The sequence below is a fragment of the Lathamus discolor genome, chromosome Z (assembly GCF_037157495.1).
Source record: "Lathamus discolor isolate bLatDis1 chromosome Z, bLatDis1.hap1, whole genome shotgun sequence".
NCBI classification, from domain to species: domain Eukaryota; kingdom Metazoa; phylum Chordata; class Aves; order Psittaciformes; family Psittacidae; genus Lathamus; species Lathamus discolor.
In genome coordinates, this window is record NC_088909.1 from 101,841,413 (window position 1) to 101,860,542 (window position 19,130).

Genomic DNA, 19,130 nt, shown 5'->3' on the forward strand with positions numbered 1-19,130 from the left:
AGGGTTCCACTATTAAAATGTCTCCTTAGCTTGAAAGACTCTGAATGCAACTGAATGCAACTGAAAAATGCAGATCACCAAATCATCTAAGCCTGCAACAGTTAAGTTCAAAAAAATCATAACAGAATTCTGTACAGATTAGCTGTATCGTCATCACTGAGCTTTTATTCCTATAGTTATGAGAGATTAACAATAGCTCTATCTTCTTAGCAAGGATTTTAAAACATTTAAGCTTTAATACTGGGCTGGTTAACCACAGTAAACTATGCATTAGGTGATAAATAAAATTTATGGAATCAGTGGCATTCCTTATTTGTGTGGCTGATTTCACAACCAGTTGCCTCTGAGAAGCAGAAGAAACAGAAAGACTTCTCAGGGCACTGGATCCAGAGCCTTTTACTGGCAGGCAACTAAAGCAGATCCACAGCATACCAAACTCAACCTTAAACTAATAGATGTGTCTGCACTAGTCTTAAACAGCTCTTAATGCCTCCTTGGCATTTATCAGCCCTGATGTATTTCTGGAGTACTATGGAGGCTAAACAAATCAATTCATTTAGTCTTCTCTTGCATGGAGGCTCTGGAATTCCTCTGAAGTGCCATATAAATCTGGATTATCGTTAGGCAAAAGGACTTTACAAACTTATTGTCCTTTATAAATCTATACATGTTATTGAACCTCATCCTTGAAGTCCTAATGCAAGGAGTTCAATCAAGGCTGGATCTTCAGTCTTGCAATTGTTATCTCTCGGATAGAACTCAAAGCACTCAGGATTAGGAAATCTGCTTTGTAGCCCATATCAAGGTTTTAGCAATGTAAAATAAAACAAGTTGTTAATAAGCTTCTGGCATAAGTAAATACATCATGACTAATGTTGGCTTGAGTTTTATCCAGGTTTTACTTTGCCATTTATCTGCCTCAGCATTGGGCCACTGGGTATACAGAATACATGGTGGGGTTGATTGGAGGAATCATTGTCTGCTCCCTAAGAGATGGAAAGCTGATACCCAACCATGATAACATACAGTAGTCAAGGGGGCTTGACAGCCAGGGATGGTGAGGGTGGTCAGGGCCACTACAGCCTTTTACTGCCCTTAAGGCCCTGACAATATTTTCTCTACATAGCGTGAGAAGCAGACTTGATTCCAGGACTTTTGCTATGGCAAAGTCAAGCTATGATGATAATGTAACCCTTGTATTCAGAAGGAACATGAAATACAAACCCAAACAAATAACGTTTGGCTACAGAACTTGAGCATAAGAACACCTGTATTTCAGAAAATGAATCTTCAAAATAGAGCATAAAATGATGCTTTTAAAAGACAGCATGTAGAGTTGTTTTGCCTGTCCTTAATACCTGTTGATCATCTTCTCCTGCTGATTTAAGGGGCCTCTCAGGACAGACAGGTGGAAAGTCTTTTAGCAAATTTTCACTACAGGACAACTGCCTTGACATCAATAACAAGAACAGTTAACCCACTTTTCCTTGGTTTCTGTTGTGCAAATGCTAAAAAAAGAATTCCCACAGTAACTTAAATGTAGCTGTTTCCGGGGACAAAGCTAAGAAGGAAAGGTGTCAGACTGGCTTTATCAAACAGGGAAGACTCTGTGGCACACAAATGTCTAGTCTCCTGTGGATAAAAATGCACTAATCAAGCTAACTAGGCTAGACAGAGAGGTAAGTGTGTTGAAGTTAATGGCCTTCAATGCACCAGAGACACAACAGGATGGCTGAGCAGCTCTTTTGATCCCCAGGCTACATAAAACCCGTTAATACACCTTTTTTCTCAAACGCAACAGATCTCTTTACTATTTCATGCTTAACAAAATGCTACAGCAAAAAATGATGTTATGAGTTGATTTAAAATTAAATGAAAGGTTAATGCTAGGAAAAATTAGGCAAAGCTTGCAGAATTTAAATTACAAATCAGTAATTAAGTCACCAACTGAAATTAATCTTTCATATGATTCACTTAATGTATTATACTTATTAGGTTATATTTACTAACAGAGTTGATAGTCTAATAGGTACTGTCAGTTTTACTACTCCCAGAGCCTGTATGTGTGTTAAGAGATATTAGGTATTTGGAAAACAGATTTCAAAGCGTTGCAATTTTCAGTGTAATTACGTTTAATTGACTACAATTAGTTATCTCAATAAAACAAATGTATGATGACTTAAATTTCTAACACTGATTTCACTAGGGAGGTTTTTCCAGAACCATCAGACCATGGAGGAGGTACAGATGTTTTGCAAATGAACTTCAAAGCCTCCAACATGAGACAGTGCAAAGATCAGCCTCTAGAAAGGTCAGAAGAGTGAATAAATCAGAATCCTGAAAAATGTAAGATATAAAGAACATAAGAATTTTCTACATTAAATCTTATTTTAAATGAAGAAATCATGGCAGCAACAGACCAAAACTTAGACACAAACATCACATCTTAAAAATTTCCACATTTTTAAAACCTCCAGTGGTTGGGAATTTACCATATGCCAAAATTAATTTTTCTCAATTACCCATCTGCTATTAAAAAGCCACACTTTGTCAGGACTGAATTCATGTAGCTCCAGCTTTTCTTTGATTTTGTTACATTATTTGTCTTGCAGATTAAAGATCTCTTTGTTACATGATCTGCTTTCCCAATACAGGGAGTTAACAGACTGTAATCCAACTAATAAGCTTTTTGTTTGTGTGTGTGTTTGTTTGACAAGAGGAACAAACCAAATTCCTTGAATTTGTTTCCCAGGTCAGTTGTCCTGCTCTTAGATCATTCTGTGATTGTTTTTGAACCCTTCCCAGTTTATCACCCTTCTCCTTGGCACTTCACCCGTGGTGAGCATGCCTTTTCAGGGTGGTCATACCAGCACCAAACAAAAAAGGCCATTTAAGCCCCTCTGTTCCAATTCCCCTTTCCTATAGAGCCAAGGATCTCTGATGCTGTACAGCACAGGGTTTTCATCACAAGCTCTTCTTAGAATCATTACTCCTCAAGATAGGGCTCCCTCTTTTGTGGTTGCATGGCTTGAATTCCTTTGAATGCACACCTGGACACTGTAAGGCAGAATGATGCTTTGCCCTCTGTAACAAAGGAATCTAGAATGTTCTTCGATCTGACTGTTCCATTTCTTACCACCTCTCAGATATTTGTCTCATCAAAACATTTTCTCAGCAGTAATTTTTAGTTTATTTCTTCTTCATGATGAAAACATAAATTCATATTAGACCTAGTTATTAAGGATTTCTGTTATGCATTCAGAGGCATCTGATCACTATGTTTTGTTTCTTGCCATTTTTTATCCCAGCAGTCTCTTTTAATTAATACAATGTAGTCATGGAAAACTCCTTACAGCTATTAAAAAGTCACATAGCACAAACAGTACTCGTAAGTTAACACAGAACAGGCCCATGCCCTCCAGGGTCTTCCTTTTTGATTCTGGGGATACTCAATGCCCATACAAATGTTCTTCAACAATTCACATATAAAACTCACAGATTCCCTTTCAATTTTTTGTCTGTGCTTATTTTATTATTGCTTGTTCTCTCTATTATAATATTCCCCTACAGTAGAATCACAGAATCATAGAATAGTTAGGGTTGGAAAGGACCTTAAGATCATCCACTTCCAACACCATGCATGGGCAGGGACACCTCACACTAGACCATGTCACCCAAGGCTCTGTCCAAACTGGCCTTGAACACCACCAGGGTGGAGCATTCACAGCATCCCTGAGCAACCCATTCCAGGGCCTCACCACCCTTACAGTAAAGAACTTCCTCCTTATACCCAATCTAAACTTCCCCTCTTTAAGTTTTAACCCGTTACCAGTAGCAACTTTGCATATTACTGAGTGGGGCTTCAGCCTTCCTGATAGAACAAATACAATAAATTAAAATCACTGGCAACTAAGCAACCATTATGTTTTAATTCTGTTATTGCCTTTTTTTTTTTACCCTCAACATAAACTCACTACTGATAGTTGGATATAACTATTATATCAACCACCAATAATAACTGGCATCATCAGCATTCACAAAAGGTGACAGTCTTTTGACTTACAGCACAAATAGTCAAAATGTCAATAAACAATACATTCGTAGCTAAAAGGAAACACTCAGCCACCATGATGGCACAATGCAGCTCTCAAACCTGTTACCAAAAATTCAGAGTGAACCTCCCAGGTCTTTTATCATTGAAGACTTATTTCATTTTATCAACTTCAGAAGAGTGTTGGGCACATGACTCTGAATAGACATGGAGACATTTTCCCAAATCTGGAATTTGTTATGGTATTTTAGTGCTTTATACAAATGTAGGCCAAATAACAAACCGAATCCAGACTGCAATATGAACTTCTCTTTGAAGTGTGTTGGCCGCATGAATCTCTTATCAGCTTTTTGGGGTATTGTAATCAGAAAACTTCAGTGGGTTTACTGTGTGGAATTCCAAAACCTGAAACTCACTGCTGAACCTGGCCCAACACACAAGCCACTATGTGACTGGACAGCTGCCAGCCCCCTCTCTCCAGCACAACTGTCACATGAATCATATGCACACAGCCTTATACAAGACAAGCGAGTATGTCTAAGCAATCTAAAATACTTTTTCTCTATGTGACAACATCTTCAATCTCTATTCCCAGTGTAAAAATAGAGTTTAAGGGAAGATTAGGAGGGATCTCTGCTCCCTGAAGTCTTCTCTGCCTGTCCTGGGAACATAATTTAGGTATATAAACATCACCAAAGCCACTCGGAAGAGAATTTCTGCAGGCTGGTTCAGAGATCTGAATTTGTTACGCAGTATTCAATCCACCTCAAGCTTTCACTTTAAGCTTTTTGGTAATTCATCAGAAAATACCAAATATAATAGAAACTTGTTATGTAAATCCAATCCAGACTCTCTTCCACATACTCCATCACAACCTTTAAATCTGCCACTGAAGAGAACTACTCACAAATGCCTGGTGTAACTTCTAATACTGTCTCTCTTCAAGCCCACAGCCTATACAGTAATATCAGAGTTTTAAGGCTTTTGGGGTTCTCCTTCTCAAACATACACTGCTGTCCCTGTCACAATGTCACAACGATTGCCCATCATCTATAGGGCTTCTCTCAACTGTGCCAGAAATTACAGTGCATGCAATTTTCATTATGTGGACTAAGGTGAGTCATCAAAACCATGTCTTCAATAAAGTATTATCTTGCATGGAGATGGGCTAACAACTTTCTGAAATCCTTTTCTGTTCTATTTTTTATGACTTTCTAATGTATCTGTGAATTTCAGCTGGGCTTTCTAAGTTGTTATTTCCATAATTAGACAGATCTCTGGAAAAACTTGAGGGATTTATCTACATTTCAAGATTGGATAAAGAATTATAACTTCTAACAAATAGTTAACATAAAGTGATGATCCCAGACCTTGCCTTTATGTAGTGAGATTCTTCCAGTGTGAGGACATGAGTCCTACCAAATTATCTCCCCTATTACTTAGATCCCTAGACCTATAAAGAGGGTAAATGTCCTTTCAAAGGTGCCATTCTTCTTGTCAGGATGACTGATGAAATAACTGTGCTAATCAAAATATATCTGTGTATTCTTTCAGCATTCAGTCAAATACATCATAAGATTTGATTAAAAACTTATATTACACGGATTTAGCAGAGCACATACTAGCTGGATTAAAAAGTGGTTCATTGCAGGGGCCTAAAGTAGAGCTGTAAACAGAAAGAAAAATGAACAGTGATGGTTTCTAGGGCAGATTCCCAGGCATTCGTTCTTAGTCCAGCACTGGTTATGCTTTTTGTCTGGTATAATGATCATAATGATATAGTGTACATCATGATATAAAATGTTTGATGAGAGTCTGAGATGACACAACAGTGGGTGGCATGCATAAAAGAGAAGCTAGGTGAGTATGCCTAGTATGGCATTTGCACTCAGGAATAATGTGAGTATGCTGGAGAAAGGTTAGAGAAAGGCCACTGAAATACCATAGCAGATGGAAAGCAAATCTTGAGTATGGTTTGATGAGTTCAGCCTAAAGAAGAGAAAAATGAGAGATAATTTCATCAATGCATATGGGTACTTATATCACTTACAGAAAAAGGACTTGCTGGAAAGGCTTTTGGAGCTTGCTGTCAAGAGAATAATGAGTTTCAACAGTGGAAAATTTCAGTTAGCCAAATCCAACCTTGCAGTGGGATACCATATACCAGAGGGCAGACCAGTTCAAAGTTGGAACAGTATACAGAGGCGGTGAAGGATTAACCATCGGATGGAGTTTTGACAGGGAAACTGGGCATCATTCTAAAAGATACAATCCAACCCAGCTTCTAAGACAAATCCTCCAGCCAGCACATGAAGATAGGATGGGATCCAGGCCTGTTGTCTATTACTTTCTTTCTTGATTCCATGAAGATCCTCCTCCCCATGCTCAGAACACCTATAGGCTTGCCTTAGGATAGCTAAGCTTATGTTTCAATGCTTTAATTGCTCTCCTATTGGGATCAGCAAGTAATGGTTTCCTAGGCTTGCATTTTATGCAAGTTTATCTTAGTCAACAGACTGCCCATAGCTGAAGGGAAGACACTTAGCAGGGCAGTTCACAATTCTGTAGTGATACAATAAGTCCCTCCTGAAGCCTGGCACAAGAGTCTTGCTTACATGCTCAGGATCCTACACTCTATGTCAGAGAGTATCTGCCCTAACTTAGATTGCCAAGACTTTAATGTTCCTATGTTTTTCTACAGCATTATGAGGTAAGAACCACCCTCAGAAACCATCAGGGTACAGGGTGCCTAATACATTTCCTTCTCTTGGAAAAACCTGGACAACAGGGTACCTTGGCCTTTCCTCTCAGGAAAAGGCTCTCAGGCCCTGATCCGGTGACTACCCAGGCATCTGCTGGAAAAACAGCACAGTGGACTGCAAGCAATCATGGAAACTACTCCAGTGTAGGAGGAAACTTCCTGGTACAGGTTATGGAGAGCCCAGCCAGAGGAGAGGTGCTGCTAAACCATTTGCTCACTAGTGTGGAAGAGCTTATCGGAAAAGTCCAGACTGGAGATAGCTTGAGCTACAGCAATCATTGTCTGGCAGAATTCTCAATCTTGAGGGGTACAGGATGGGTGAAAAGTAGAATCAGGATCCTTAACCTCAGAAAGGCAAACTTTCAGCTCTTTAGGGCACTAGTGCATGTGATCCCTTAGGAAAATGCCCTCCAAGATAAAGGAGCAAATGAGAGCTGGGAGATATTTAAAGACATTTTTCTTTGGGTGCAAGAGCTCTCAATCCTGATGTGCAAGAAATTTAGCAGGGGAAGAGGTGGCCAGCTTGGCTAAGTCAAGACCTCTTAGCCAAACTAAAACACAAAAGCAGCATGCATAGGCAATGGAGACAGGGATATACATCCTGAGGAGATTATAGGGATATGGCCCGAGAGTGCAGGGAGGGGATCAGGAAAGCCAAGGCACAGCTAGAGCTGAACTTGGCTAGGGACATAACAAATAACAAATAACAAATAACAAGAAGGGTTTCTTCAGGTACATAGGACAACAAAGGAGCCTGCTTAGTAAGGTTCCATGGGATACAGCCCTAGAGGGCAGGGGGCCCAAAACTGTTGGTTGATATTCAAGGATCACCTGCGACAAGCTCAGGAGTGTTGAATCCCAACTAGAAGGAAGTGCAGCAGGAGGGCCAGGAGACCTCCTTCGGTGGATAAGGAGCTGCTGAGGCAACTTAGAGGGAAAAAAGAGGTTTATAAAAGGTGGAAGCAAGGACAGGTGGCATGGGAAGAATGCAAGGATGCTGTCCAGGAAGCTAGGGACCAGGTTAGGAAAGCTAAGGCCCAGTTAGAATTAAACTTCGCAAGGGATGTGAAAGATAACAGGAAGGGATTCTATAGGTACGTTGCAAATAAAAGACAGACTAGCGACAACGTAGGCCCCCTGAGGAAGCTCTCAGGAGAACTGGCTACCCTGCATTTGGAGAAAGCCGAGGTTCTGAATGACTTCTTTGCCTCAGTCTTCACTGGCAAATGCTCTGACCACACCACCCAAGTCTTGGAAGGCAGACACAGGGACTGTGAGAATGAAAACCTTAGGCCCACTGTAGGAAAGAATTTGGTTTGAGACCATCTTAAGAACCTATGTGCACAAGTCCGTGGGACCTGATGAAATCCATCCACAGGTCACTTGGTGTATTGTGTGCAATTCTGGTATCCTCAACATAAAAAGGACATAGGATTGTTGGAACAAGTCCAGAGGAGGCCATGAGGATGATCAGGGGACTGGAGCACCTCCCGTATGAAGACAGGCTGAGAAAGTTGGGGCTGTTCAGCCTGGAAAAGAGAAGGTTGCGTGGAGACCTCAGAGCAGCTTCCAGTATCTGAAGGGGTCCTATAAGGATACTGGGGAGGGACCCTTCATTAGGGACTGTAGTGATAGGACAAGGGGTAATGGGTTAAAACTTGATCAGGAGAAGTTTAGACTGAATATAAGGAGGAAGTTCTTTACTGTTAGGGTGGTGAGGCACTGGAATGGGTTGCCCAGAGAAGTTGTGAATGCTGCATCCCTGGTGGTGTTCAAGGCCAGGTTGGACAGAGCCTTGGGTGGGATGGTTTAGTGTGAGGTGTCCCTGCCCATGGCATGGTGTTGGAAGTGGATGATCTTAAGGTGCTTTCCAACCCTAACTATTCTATGATTCTATGATTCTGTAAGATGAAAGAAACTATACCCAACAATGAACAAAACGAGATATGGCTAAACGTGGCAGACAAGGAGAATCCCGAAGTACACAATGCCTTTGCTTAGTCTTCACAAGTCCATGGGACCTGATGAGACACATTTGAGGGTCCTGAGAAAAATGGCAGACGAAGTTGCTAAGCCATTATGCATCATATTTGAGAAGTCATGGCAGAACAGTGAAGTTTCCACTGACTGAAAAAGGAGACACATAACCTTCATTTTTAAAAAGGAAGACCCAGGGAATACAGGCTGGTCAGTCTCACCTTGGTGCCCAACAAGATTATGGAGCAGATCCTCCTGGAAACTAGGCTAAAACACATGGAAAACAGAGAGGTTATTACTGACAGCCAACGTTGTTTCATGAAGGGCAAATCATGCCTGACAAACTTGGTAGCCTTCTATAGTCAGGTTACAGCACTGGTGGTTAAGGGAAGAGCAATTGATATAATCTACCTGGACTTGCGCAAAGCCATGGAGACTGTCCACATGAAACCTTGCTCTAAGCTGGAGATACATGGATTTGATGGGTAGACCACTCAGTGGACAAGGAACTGGCTGGATGATTGTGCTTTGTGTTGTGGTCAACTAGTCAATGCCTGGGTGGAGACCAGTAATGAGCGGAGTCACTCAAGGGCCAGTATTATTTAACATCTTCAACAGGGACATGGACAGTGGGATTGATGCACCCTCAGCAAGTTTGTTGATGACACCAAGCTGTGTGGTGAAGTCAACATACTGGAGGGAAGGGATGGCATCCAGAGGGACCTGGACAGGCTCAAGAGGTGGGCTACAAGAAACCTGGAGAAGGATTTTTGACAAGGGGATGTAGGGACAGGACAAGGGGGAGCGGCTTTAACCTGCCAGAGGGGACATTCACATTAGATACAGGGAAGAAGCTCTTCCCTGCGAGGCTGGTGAGGCCCTGGCACAGGGTGCCCAGAGAAGCTGTGGCTGCCCCATCCCTGGCAGTGCTCAAGGCCAGGTTGGATGGGGCTTGGAGCAACCTGCTCTAGTGGAAGGTGTCCCTGCCTGTGGCAGGGTATTGGAACTGGATGAGCTTTAAGGTCCCTTCCAACTCAAACCAGTCTGTGATTCCTTACTTGTGCCTCTCAAATTCGTATTTAGCAGAGAGATATTTTGCTAGAAAACTATGTATTTGGCCAAGTGGAAATTTCTCGGGCTTGGAACAGGACGTATAGGCAAATAAGTGGTGTGTAATATGGAGCTGATATCAATTTTCATTAAATCTTTGGAGTGAATAGTGGATTGGAAATTCTCTACTAATTGTTTCTTCCGCTATGGGTTTCTTAGACAGAGGGGACCCAGGCTTTTTGCACAAAAAGAGGTAGAGGAAAATGGCATACTTCCAAACATACTCTCAGTCCCTGTAGAATAACTTTTCCCCTCTGTAAGTGAATTTGTTTTGTTACCAGTCATTTTTGTTGTTCTAATCTCTAATTTGAATGCCTGGTTCTGCATTCATCACCATCACTCATCAGTTATAGTGTGTAGCAATTAATTCTCCTTTCAGCTGTTTGTACAGGATCAGATTCTGGCTGAGACACTGTTTAAAAGGTAACAGAAGCACACTCCTTGACCATGCCAATCTTATTTGATATTCACCTTGCTATATTGTCTTCGATACCCTTCCTGGTTCTCAATGTTACCGAGAGCTAGCTCCTTCAAGAGCTGTACTTCATCCTTTAGTGCTCATAGAGAGCTGAGGATGAATAGATTCAATTGACTTGAAGTGTGACAGAACTGCTGAGGCATGAGGCCTCCCTCAGAGCAAGCAATGCCTATGAAGCACTAAGGTGAGCAGAAAGCAGCACAACCTTACTATTAAAGCCATTTGGCTCATCTTCTTCTTTCCCTGCTCCCTCGGAAGCACGCTGGGCATGTCCCATTTGGGAATATCCTTATTGCAATGACCAACCCCCAGTCTCAATCAGTGGAGGGCAGTAAATAAAATACTGTCCATGGTCATCGGCAGTGCATTTGAAAAATGGGAAAATACAAGCTGGCCCAATAAGCACACCCAGTCTCCTGCAATTACCTGTCACTGCATTGTAGGAGAGACTTGCCCCATGATCTCAGTGTTAAATCACCACTCTTCAGCACCAGGACATCTATTAAGTACCAGCTCAAGTTTGTGAAAGAGCTGCCCAGATTTTACACCAATTTAGTTCAGTCACAGAGTCATAACAACTTATTTTGTATGCAGTCACACCAGTATAAGGACCTTGTACTAGCACTGCTCGTGCTGATTTTACACAAGAAAGCTAGAGCAGTACAGGTATCTTTCTTTACACGGTATATTTCTGTCCACAAGGCCTCACTTCAGGCTGAGCACTGTGAAGATACCTTTGCCAGATACCTCAGATTGCCAGAGCTTCGGGTGTGAGTCCATATTCCTCATGCATCCTTGTAACTGGCAAGTTAGATTCACTAAGTGCAAAGAAACAGTAGGATATAAAATACATTGGCCATACATATACTATTTTTCCCTACTCAAGTTGTGCTAACAGATGGAGGTACACATCAAAAGCCATCTCTGAAGGCTGTCAGAGGTGCACTTGCTACTGGAACATGAACTGAGGTGATTGCTAAGACTTGAACTTGTATTTGTAGTGCTCCCATCAGCAAGGCAGAACGCAAGCCCAACACCCACAACAGCCTCTTTGAACCCTGCACTGCAGGCTGTCAGTCTAGCCAGAAACCCAGCAATCTCATTTATGCAAAAACAAAAGCAGAAAGACAGCTCCTCCTGATGGGAATAAAAATTAATTCCAGACAAGTAGTATAAATACTGAATTGCAAATTAAAATGACAATACTTCCTTGTTCAGAAGAGACTGCCTCATGCCAAAGAAACGCCATTAGCATCAGAAACCCCATCCAAATAAATCAGTGGTAAAAACTCCAGAAATGTGATACAAAAGCGAAGCTCAGCCTAGGGCCCTCTTTGTACAGAACTTGCCACACTAGAGTGAAATGGACCTACAGTAAACAAGGGACCTTTTGTTTCAAAAGGTATTATTTGGGCTGTAGAACAAAGGTGTTACTCGTATCTTGGCAGTACTCCCAAATGCATGCTGCACAGAAGACTGGTGATGTAATTATGGACACTGCAGAACCAAAGATCTAAAGGATTGTCAGGCCATTTTAGGCTTCCTAGCAAACTAACAGGAACATTTCCAGGGCTCAGATGAAGTGAACTTGAAGAGAAAATTGTCATTTTAAGAGGAAAATGAAATGTCGCAATATTGCAAGCAGACTGCAATCCTTACTAGAATAAATGAGGACAATCCATCTGGTTTCATTGTCAGAGAACAAAGAAATACATAAAATGAGTATCTGGGACCATGACTCTGTAGCCAAGTATCTTATTTCCAAAAGTACTGAGTAGCAACTGCTTAAGTACTGTGAGAATCTTTTATGTACTGAGAGATTCCAGCTACTCACAGTTAAGAATCATAGAATCACAGAATAGTTAGGGTTGGAAAGGACCTTCACATCATCTAGTTCCAACCCCCTGCCATGGGCAGAGACACCTCACACTAAACCATGCCACCAAGGGCTCTGTCCAACCTAGCCCTGAACACTGCCAGGGATTGGAGCATTCACAACTTCCTTAGGCAACCCATTCCAGTGCCTCACTACCCTCACAGCAAAGAATTTCTTCCTTATATCCAGTCTAAACTTCCCCTGTTTAAGTTTTAACCCGTTACCCCTTGTCCTATCACTACAGCCCCTAATGAAGAGTCCATCCCCAGCATCCCTATAGCCCCCCTTCAGATACTGGAAGGCTGCTCTGAGGTCTCCACGCAGCCTTCTCTTCTCCAGGCTGAACAGCCCCAACTTTCTCAGCCTGTCTTCATACGCGAGGTGCTCCAGTCCCCTGATCATCCTCGTGGCCTCCTCTGGACTTGTTCCAACAGTTCCATGTCCTTTTTATGTTGAGGATGCCAGAACTGCACACAACACTCCAAGTGAGGTCTCACTGGAGCAGACTGGGCACAGAGAGAGAGGGGAGGATCACCTCCTTCAACCTGCTGGTCATGCTCTGAATCAGATGGTTTGTTCTTCCAACAGCAAACTGGCCCTTCATGAATATATCTAACCTCTTTTGAATCCATGTGTATCTCTGTTCTCCAGATCACAAAGGAAGTAAGGAAAGTTCCACAATTCCATTAGGTATCATATTATTCTGTTTCATATTTGTCTTAGTCCTGGTACTCAATAATTTCATAATGTCTCCCTCATTCTGGTGTTATGGGCAATAATGAACATTTAACTTCTTTTCACTTTCCCCATGCCTCAGATCCACACGACATTTCTCCCAGTCTGTTTATGCACAGAATACAGCAGTCAGTGTGTCTTTAAGCAATAAGAGATACTAAAAAGGAGGAAAAGCAAAGTTGTTGATATGGACTCCCATGTTCTTAAAAAATAATAATAAACTGAGCAGGTAGCTATAATGCTAAACAACAGCTAAACAATACAAAAGGTAAGAAAACATCAATTTCTTAGATTTTTTTTTCAATTTCCTGAACTTGAGAACAATAATATTGGATAGAGATTAATATGGAGTAACACGGAGACCCACAAGCTTTATGTTCACTGCTACTCAAAATTATCCCATGTCCAATCCCAGATACTACAGGAGTGAAACTGCCTTTCACATTATCCAAGCCCGATGTGTCCTAATGGAGAGCTTATTCTCTGAGACACCCCTGAAAAGTGTCTCCTAACAAGAAAGCAATGAGTTTACACTTAGAGAAGTCTCTCATCGTTAGCTTCTGGCAAAGTACAACGTATCTGGTCTTTCAGCAATTAGAAGGGCAGGAACAGAGAAATTGGATCCCAAGAGGTAAGATAAAAGAGACTAAGTGGTGATTCTACAGGGAAGCCCTTGACCAAAGGGAAAGTCCGCACTGTCATAAGCCAAAAGCCCTGGCTAGTGCTGCCTATGCCTCTGCATTCAGAATGTCATGGAATACAAAGGCCTAATCCCTATCTTCAGTTAAATCTCAATTTACTGCTTTGAAATTTCAAGAGTCCTTGCTGTGAGGTGCAATCAGCGCCGCAGAGTATTATATGATTTGATCTCACTGCACCTGTTTAATATTTTAAATCTCCCAATGATTCTATTCCATTTGTTACTTACAAGAGCCATATCCCACTGCAAATAGGTCCTTGTACTTTGGATTCCTGTAATGAGAAGATATACATAAGGTTGCATTTTTTAATTAACCATATAGTTCCATAGAAATGCACAATGTTTCACACATTAATATCAGAGTCCATTCTCACAGGACTGCATACAGTCTGAGGGCTTGAACCTTTGAACATATGCACTAGGAAAGTTGGTGTATTATTCTAGATTCAGGATGCATAAAAAAAAATAGAACATCAGAAGACCACAACATAGATAAAAAGAATAAAGAAGTCATAGACAGACACGATGTCAATCTCCAGCATTGCCTGGCTTATCTATTTCATAATCATAAAAAATTTACTGTTAAAAATTAGGTCTTTAAGGAAACAAAAAAGGCAGGAATGTGTCGGTTTCCATTTCAGAGGCAAGAATACAGGAGTTTCTAAACCACAACAGAATAATACCCAATAAACTTACCTTCCTATTTGTTATTAAATAATAAGGGATACTTCAAGAGACAGCTATCTATCCATGAATTCATGATCATTCCCAAAGACCAGGAAGGGAAATTCCCTTTGGTGAACAGTATACTTGCTGAGGCACACTGGCCCTGAGCAACTAGACATCTACTATGCCTTCTAAAATCCCTCTGTTTGAAAAACATATACCGTATAACATTCTTTACAACTTCTGCTGTATGTGGACACTTACAGAAGGGTTTACATGGGACAAAGGTCAGTACTGCTGCTGTCCCTGTGCTCACACAGCACACCTAGCGGCTAACAATTCTATGTAATGAATGGATGTGAAAATTATCTGATGAGTGCTGTCTCTGATTTGTTATTATGAATTGATAAAACAAATCCACCTCTCATTTAACTTCTTTTCACTTGGGCTTCTATCTAGGTATTCTCATGCTCTTGCTTTATCCACTAAATGCACTGTTACTGCTAGCAATGTGAAAACAAAAACAAAATTAGAAAAGCTTATTACATAAGGCAATTTGGAGTAATTCTTCCAATTTCAGGGCCATCTTTCTGTTACCACTTCCTGGAGACAAGAATAGCAGCAGCACAAACTACTGTTAAAGATCCCTTATTTCCCAACTTTACATCTAATTTCCCTATTGTTTTTCAGTTCTCACAATTGCATCCTTGTGAGAATATCCCTGGTATTCTATTAAAGTATAATTACTGAAATGACAGAAGACTGCAATTCTGCTCTGTTTCTCCATAGACCCTCTTTAGCAAGACATGGGTTCACACTGCCTCACAGGCAAGTGAGGGTAGGCCTAGCTGCAAAGGAGCACAGGACAGGAGCTGACTATGTGTCATGTTCAGTGCATGAACCAGGCCAGTTCTGGGGAAAATCAAGCATGGTAAACAGTAAAAGGACCCATTCGTGTTTGTGACAAGTGTTTTTTTCATGGTAAACATCATGACTATAACATCTCGGAAACAGAGCACTGATTTGAAAGTATCAGAGATCCTGTTTTGACTAACCAGGAATAAATATGCAGAAGCGGACTGCATGGCAAATACCTACTAAACTGAATTGTGTGAGATCCCAGTACACAAATACCTCTGTTGTCTGGTCAGCGACTGAATAAGTACCATGCATAAAGGTGTTGTCTGGTATCAGTGCCTCAGCATCATATAGTCTATGGTGCTGCCTGTCTGGCACATGTAGTATTTGCATTTCCCTTTCTGCTGCTTTAATTCTTCTGTGTTGACACCTGTCAAAAACATAGCTGCTATCCCTTCTCCTCTCCTGGCCTTTCCAGGATCGATTCCTACAGCACATTGTCCAAAAACAAGAATGTCTATCCCAGTTTTCCCAAGAAGGGACTCCTCTTTGTCCTGCTAACTGAACTCACTTTGCCCTAGCACTTCACAGAGCCTACTGTGACTTCACTTTTGTCGAATGGCACAAGCCTGGCACATTCAGACTTACACAAGAGGATTTGCATCCAGAAGCACTAGGCATGTCCAGGTGCCGCCTGGAAGCTGTCTCTAATTCTTCAAGACAGTGTTACAAGAGAAACCAGCCCAGACTTCTAAAGGGCCATGATATGCAATTGTACTTCACTGCGAACCAAGAATAAGTTTGTAATAAAGAGACCTACCAGGAGATGGCAGTAACTGCAAATCGCTTGGCTTTGTCATACTGGAACTTCCACAGTGGGAGTAGGGTTCCTTTATGATCTCTGTATTCATCCGACTCATCTTCAAAATATTTAAAATCTAAAACAAAAAACAAAAAAAAAAAAAAAAAAGGAAAAGGCCATGGTGTATAAACTGTAAATAAAGCAGCACGGTGCAGTGCCAGGGAAGTTTTAAAGAACATTCTTATCCCTACAGCCTAGCTAGCCAGCTCAGAGCAGGGCTGACGTGGAATGTTCTCTGCATGCCCACGGACTGCTGTACTGTTTGCCTTGTGTGAATCAGAAGGTTTTTAGCCCTCCTCATTTTAGCCCTGTCTATTCTACTCTACTCTGTTCTGTTCTTCCCACAGCCATGTCCACTCATCTGCAGGCTTTCTCCCAGCAGGGCCATACCTTGTATAATGTCATCCAGTGTGTTCTGATTCACCATCCGCTCCATTATCTTAGCAACCTTTGAGACCTTGGTTATTTCATTACTCTGTTGAAAAGAAACACAAGGAAGAGAAAATGTATTTTCTGTCTGTTTACAAGTCCTTCAGATCTCATGTGACCGAAAAACTTGAGTCTTTTGACCTTGAATACAGGATAATTTGAAGCTCCTCACACCTGCACCTAATGATAAAAGCACTTGAATTAAGGCAATTACTTTATTATGTTTAGCAAGAAGCCATCCACAGCTGAGCTACCCTTCAGTGTTAGTGATTTAGCTCAGCTAGAAGGTACTTATCTGTGAAGGCAGTTAGAGTCTTGTCTTCCTTAACTCATTCAACCTACCTCAGGATGGGATGAGATAAAAACACACATGTGATCCCACCCGCATCTCACTTGATAATAGTTCATTAGCTTCAGTAATGAAATCACAGATGCTTGATCATGCATGAGCATCCTCTCATCTCCAGCTGGAGAGCTTTTAGGTCTCATGTATTAAGTAAAGATCACAGGATTTTTGAGTCCTTCAGTCAATCCCTGAGTAATTCCAACTTGATGAATTCACAGATCCATAAGCTCATACAATACAAAACCAATATGAAAAGGGCAAATTACTTTCTAGCTCCTTGGAAACTATTTCGATACTGTGGAAAATCCAATCTTCCTGGACAGGGAACTCAAGTGGGCCAGCCTGTATATGTGAAGGTATGCAGATACACCTGCATGTATGCAAGTATTGGAAACCTCTTGGGGAGTGGCATCTTGCAAGGCCAGCAGTCCCTTAGTAACTGTATCTGTAATATCATGCAAGGCTAAGATTGCCTAGGAAACTATGCCAGAAATAGCAAACTTAAGTATGGACATAGCAAAAATGTGACCCACAGGGAAAAAGTAATTAAAAACAGGTTGTTGATATGGAAGAAGAAAAGGGTGGAGAGAGGCAACAATCCAGGTGGATGAAGGGAAAAAAAGCAGAGAAAAACAGAGAAAAGAAAGCGTAACAGGGAGTGTCTGACTGCCAGCAAGTAGTGGGTTGGTATGCTTGCCTGACAGAGCCCTGATCACCACAGTCTTTCAACCATCTTCTTACTAAATGCTTCTCCTATTTTCATGCGAGTGTGCTCTCCATCCTCTGTGTTGTGCAGCCGCTAGGAAAATCCAAACTGGTGTAACCATCGGGGACAAGAAGCCTGGCTGCCAAGTCCTCAGACTGTGCTGAGCCATGAGGATGACGCCAGCACAGATCTGTGCCATCATGTGAGAATACCAAGGCATATGCAAAGTTCTCTGCTCCAAGGACCTGCATCCCTACCTACTCCTGCCCAAAGCTCCATTAGTGTTTCAAAGCCTTTCATCTTCAAACGGTGAAGGGACTGGTGACTGCCAGCTCAGCATGATTTCCTCCACAGTGACAACACTCAAAAGAAACTTGTCATCCTTGACACAGCTCAGAGGGTGCCCTGAACATGAAAAGAAATAGTGAAATGAGTCGCCAAAACTAGACCACACAGACACAGTCAGAACCAAGAACATGACTTCATATTACGTGTGTACCAGACCTCTGCTTCTTTCCTGGGCTCTGCACATACTTGAGGGCGGCTGACAGCAGTGCTTCAAGAGCACGAAACTTAAAGGACTACACAAAGATGACAGGGCAAAGGAGAAAAGAAAAAGCAATTCTATAATTTGCAATATTTTTAATAAATCCATAGTTTGTCTAAACCTTCAGTAATGTGTGCAGTTTTATTCTCCCATCTCAGAAAGGATAAAGTAGAACTTGAAGCCAAATTCAGAGAAGGACAACAAGGCCTGTTCAGGTTTGGAATGGTTTCTGTACCAGGAAAAACTGAGTAGGCTGGGACTTGCCAGTCTAGAGAAGAGATGCCTTTGGAAGATATGAGACATGTCTATGAAATCCTAAATGGCCCTGAGAGGATGGGCAGGAACTGATTGTTCACTGTCTTTTCTGGTACAAAACAGTAGGGGTGTCAAGTGAAGCTAGTGGAAACCAAGTTCAGAATAAAGAAAAGGAGGTGACTCTTACAGAAGGATGACACAACTGTGAAAGTCCTTGTCAAAGGGTGTTGTAGATGCAAGAATTTTACATGGTTTCAAGGAAGACTGAACAAGTGTTTCCATCTATGTGTCAAAGCATATAAAGCTTAGGAAATAGCTGGAAAGAGTTGAAGGCTAGAAGACTATTTGGGACTGGGGTATACTCTGGCTGTGTTCTTACAGTTCACACATTCACTTATGGTTAGAGCCTTGATATGAATCAGCGTGGCCACTATCATGTTCTTCATGTTTTCCCTCAATCTGTGGGTAAACTTCTTGAGAACAACACAGAGCATTTACTGCCACATTCAGAATTTAAGAAAGCATAGGAAAAGATACGGGGGTTCTGTGTTTTTTTTTTTTCTTTTCCACATTTTAACACAGCATGATATTCCTTAGACATCAGGAATTCAAAAATATTGAGAAATTACAGACAGAGAGAATGAGGATGCTTGAGGCATGTCATGTAATAATCAATATTCTCAGTTGCTGGGATTTCTCTCTTTTGACTTCAAGTTACCGTTATAGCTTTAGCCACAGTAAGACCTGTCTTTCTCTAGAACACCTCCTAAAGA

At 41.5% G+C, this 19,130-nt stretch overlaps 1 protein-coding gene across 3 annotated transcripts in view; it reads right to left on the reverse strand.

Moving 5' to 3' along the window:
* Positions 1 to 19,130, reverse strand: part of DNAI1 (dynein axonemal intermediate chain 1) — a 151,634-nt gene that overhangs the window by 101,712 nt on the left and 30,792 nt on the right. For all 3 annotated transcript variants that reach the window (XM_065662725.1, XM_065662726.1, XM_065662727.1), the window contains exons 10-12: positions 16,465 to 16,549; positions 16,033 to 16,150; positions 13,917 to 13,960 (exon numbers count right to left, since the gene is read on the reverse strand). In XM_065662725.1, the coding sequence (XP_065518797.1) occupies positions 13,917 to 13,960; positions 16,033 to 16,150; positions 16,465 to 16,549 (247 nt within the window). The remainder of the gene's footprint in view (positions 1 to 13,916; positions 13,961 to 16,032; positions 16,151 to 16,464; positions 16,550 to 19,130) is intronic.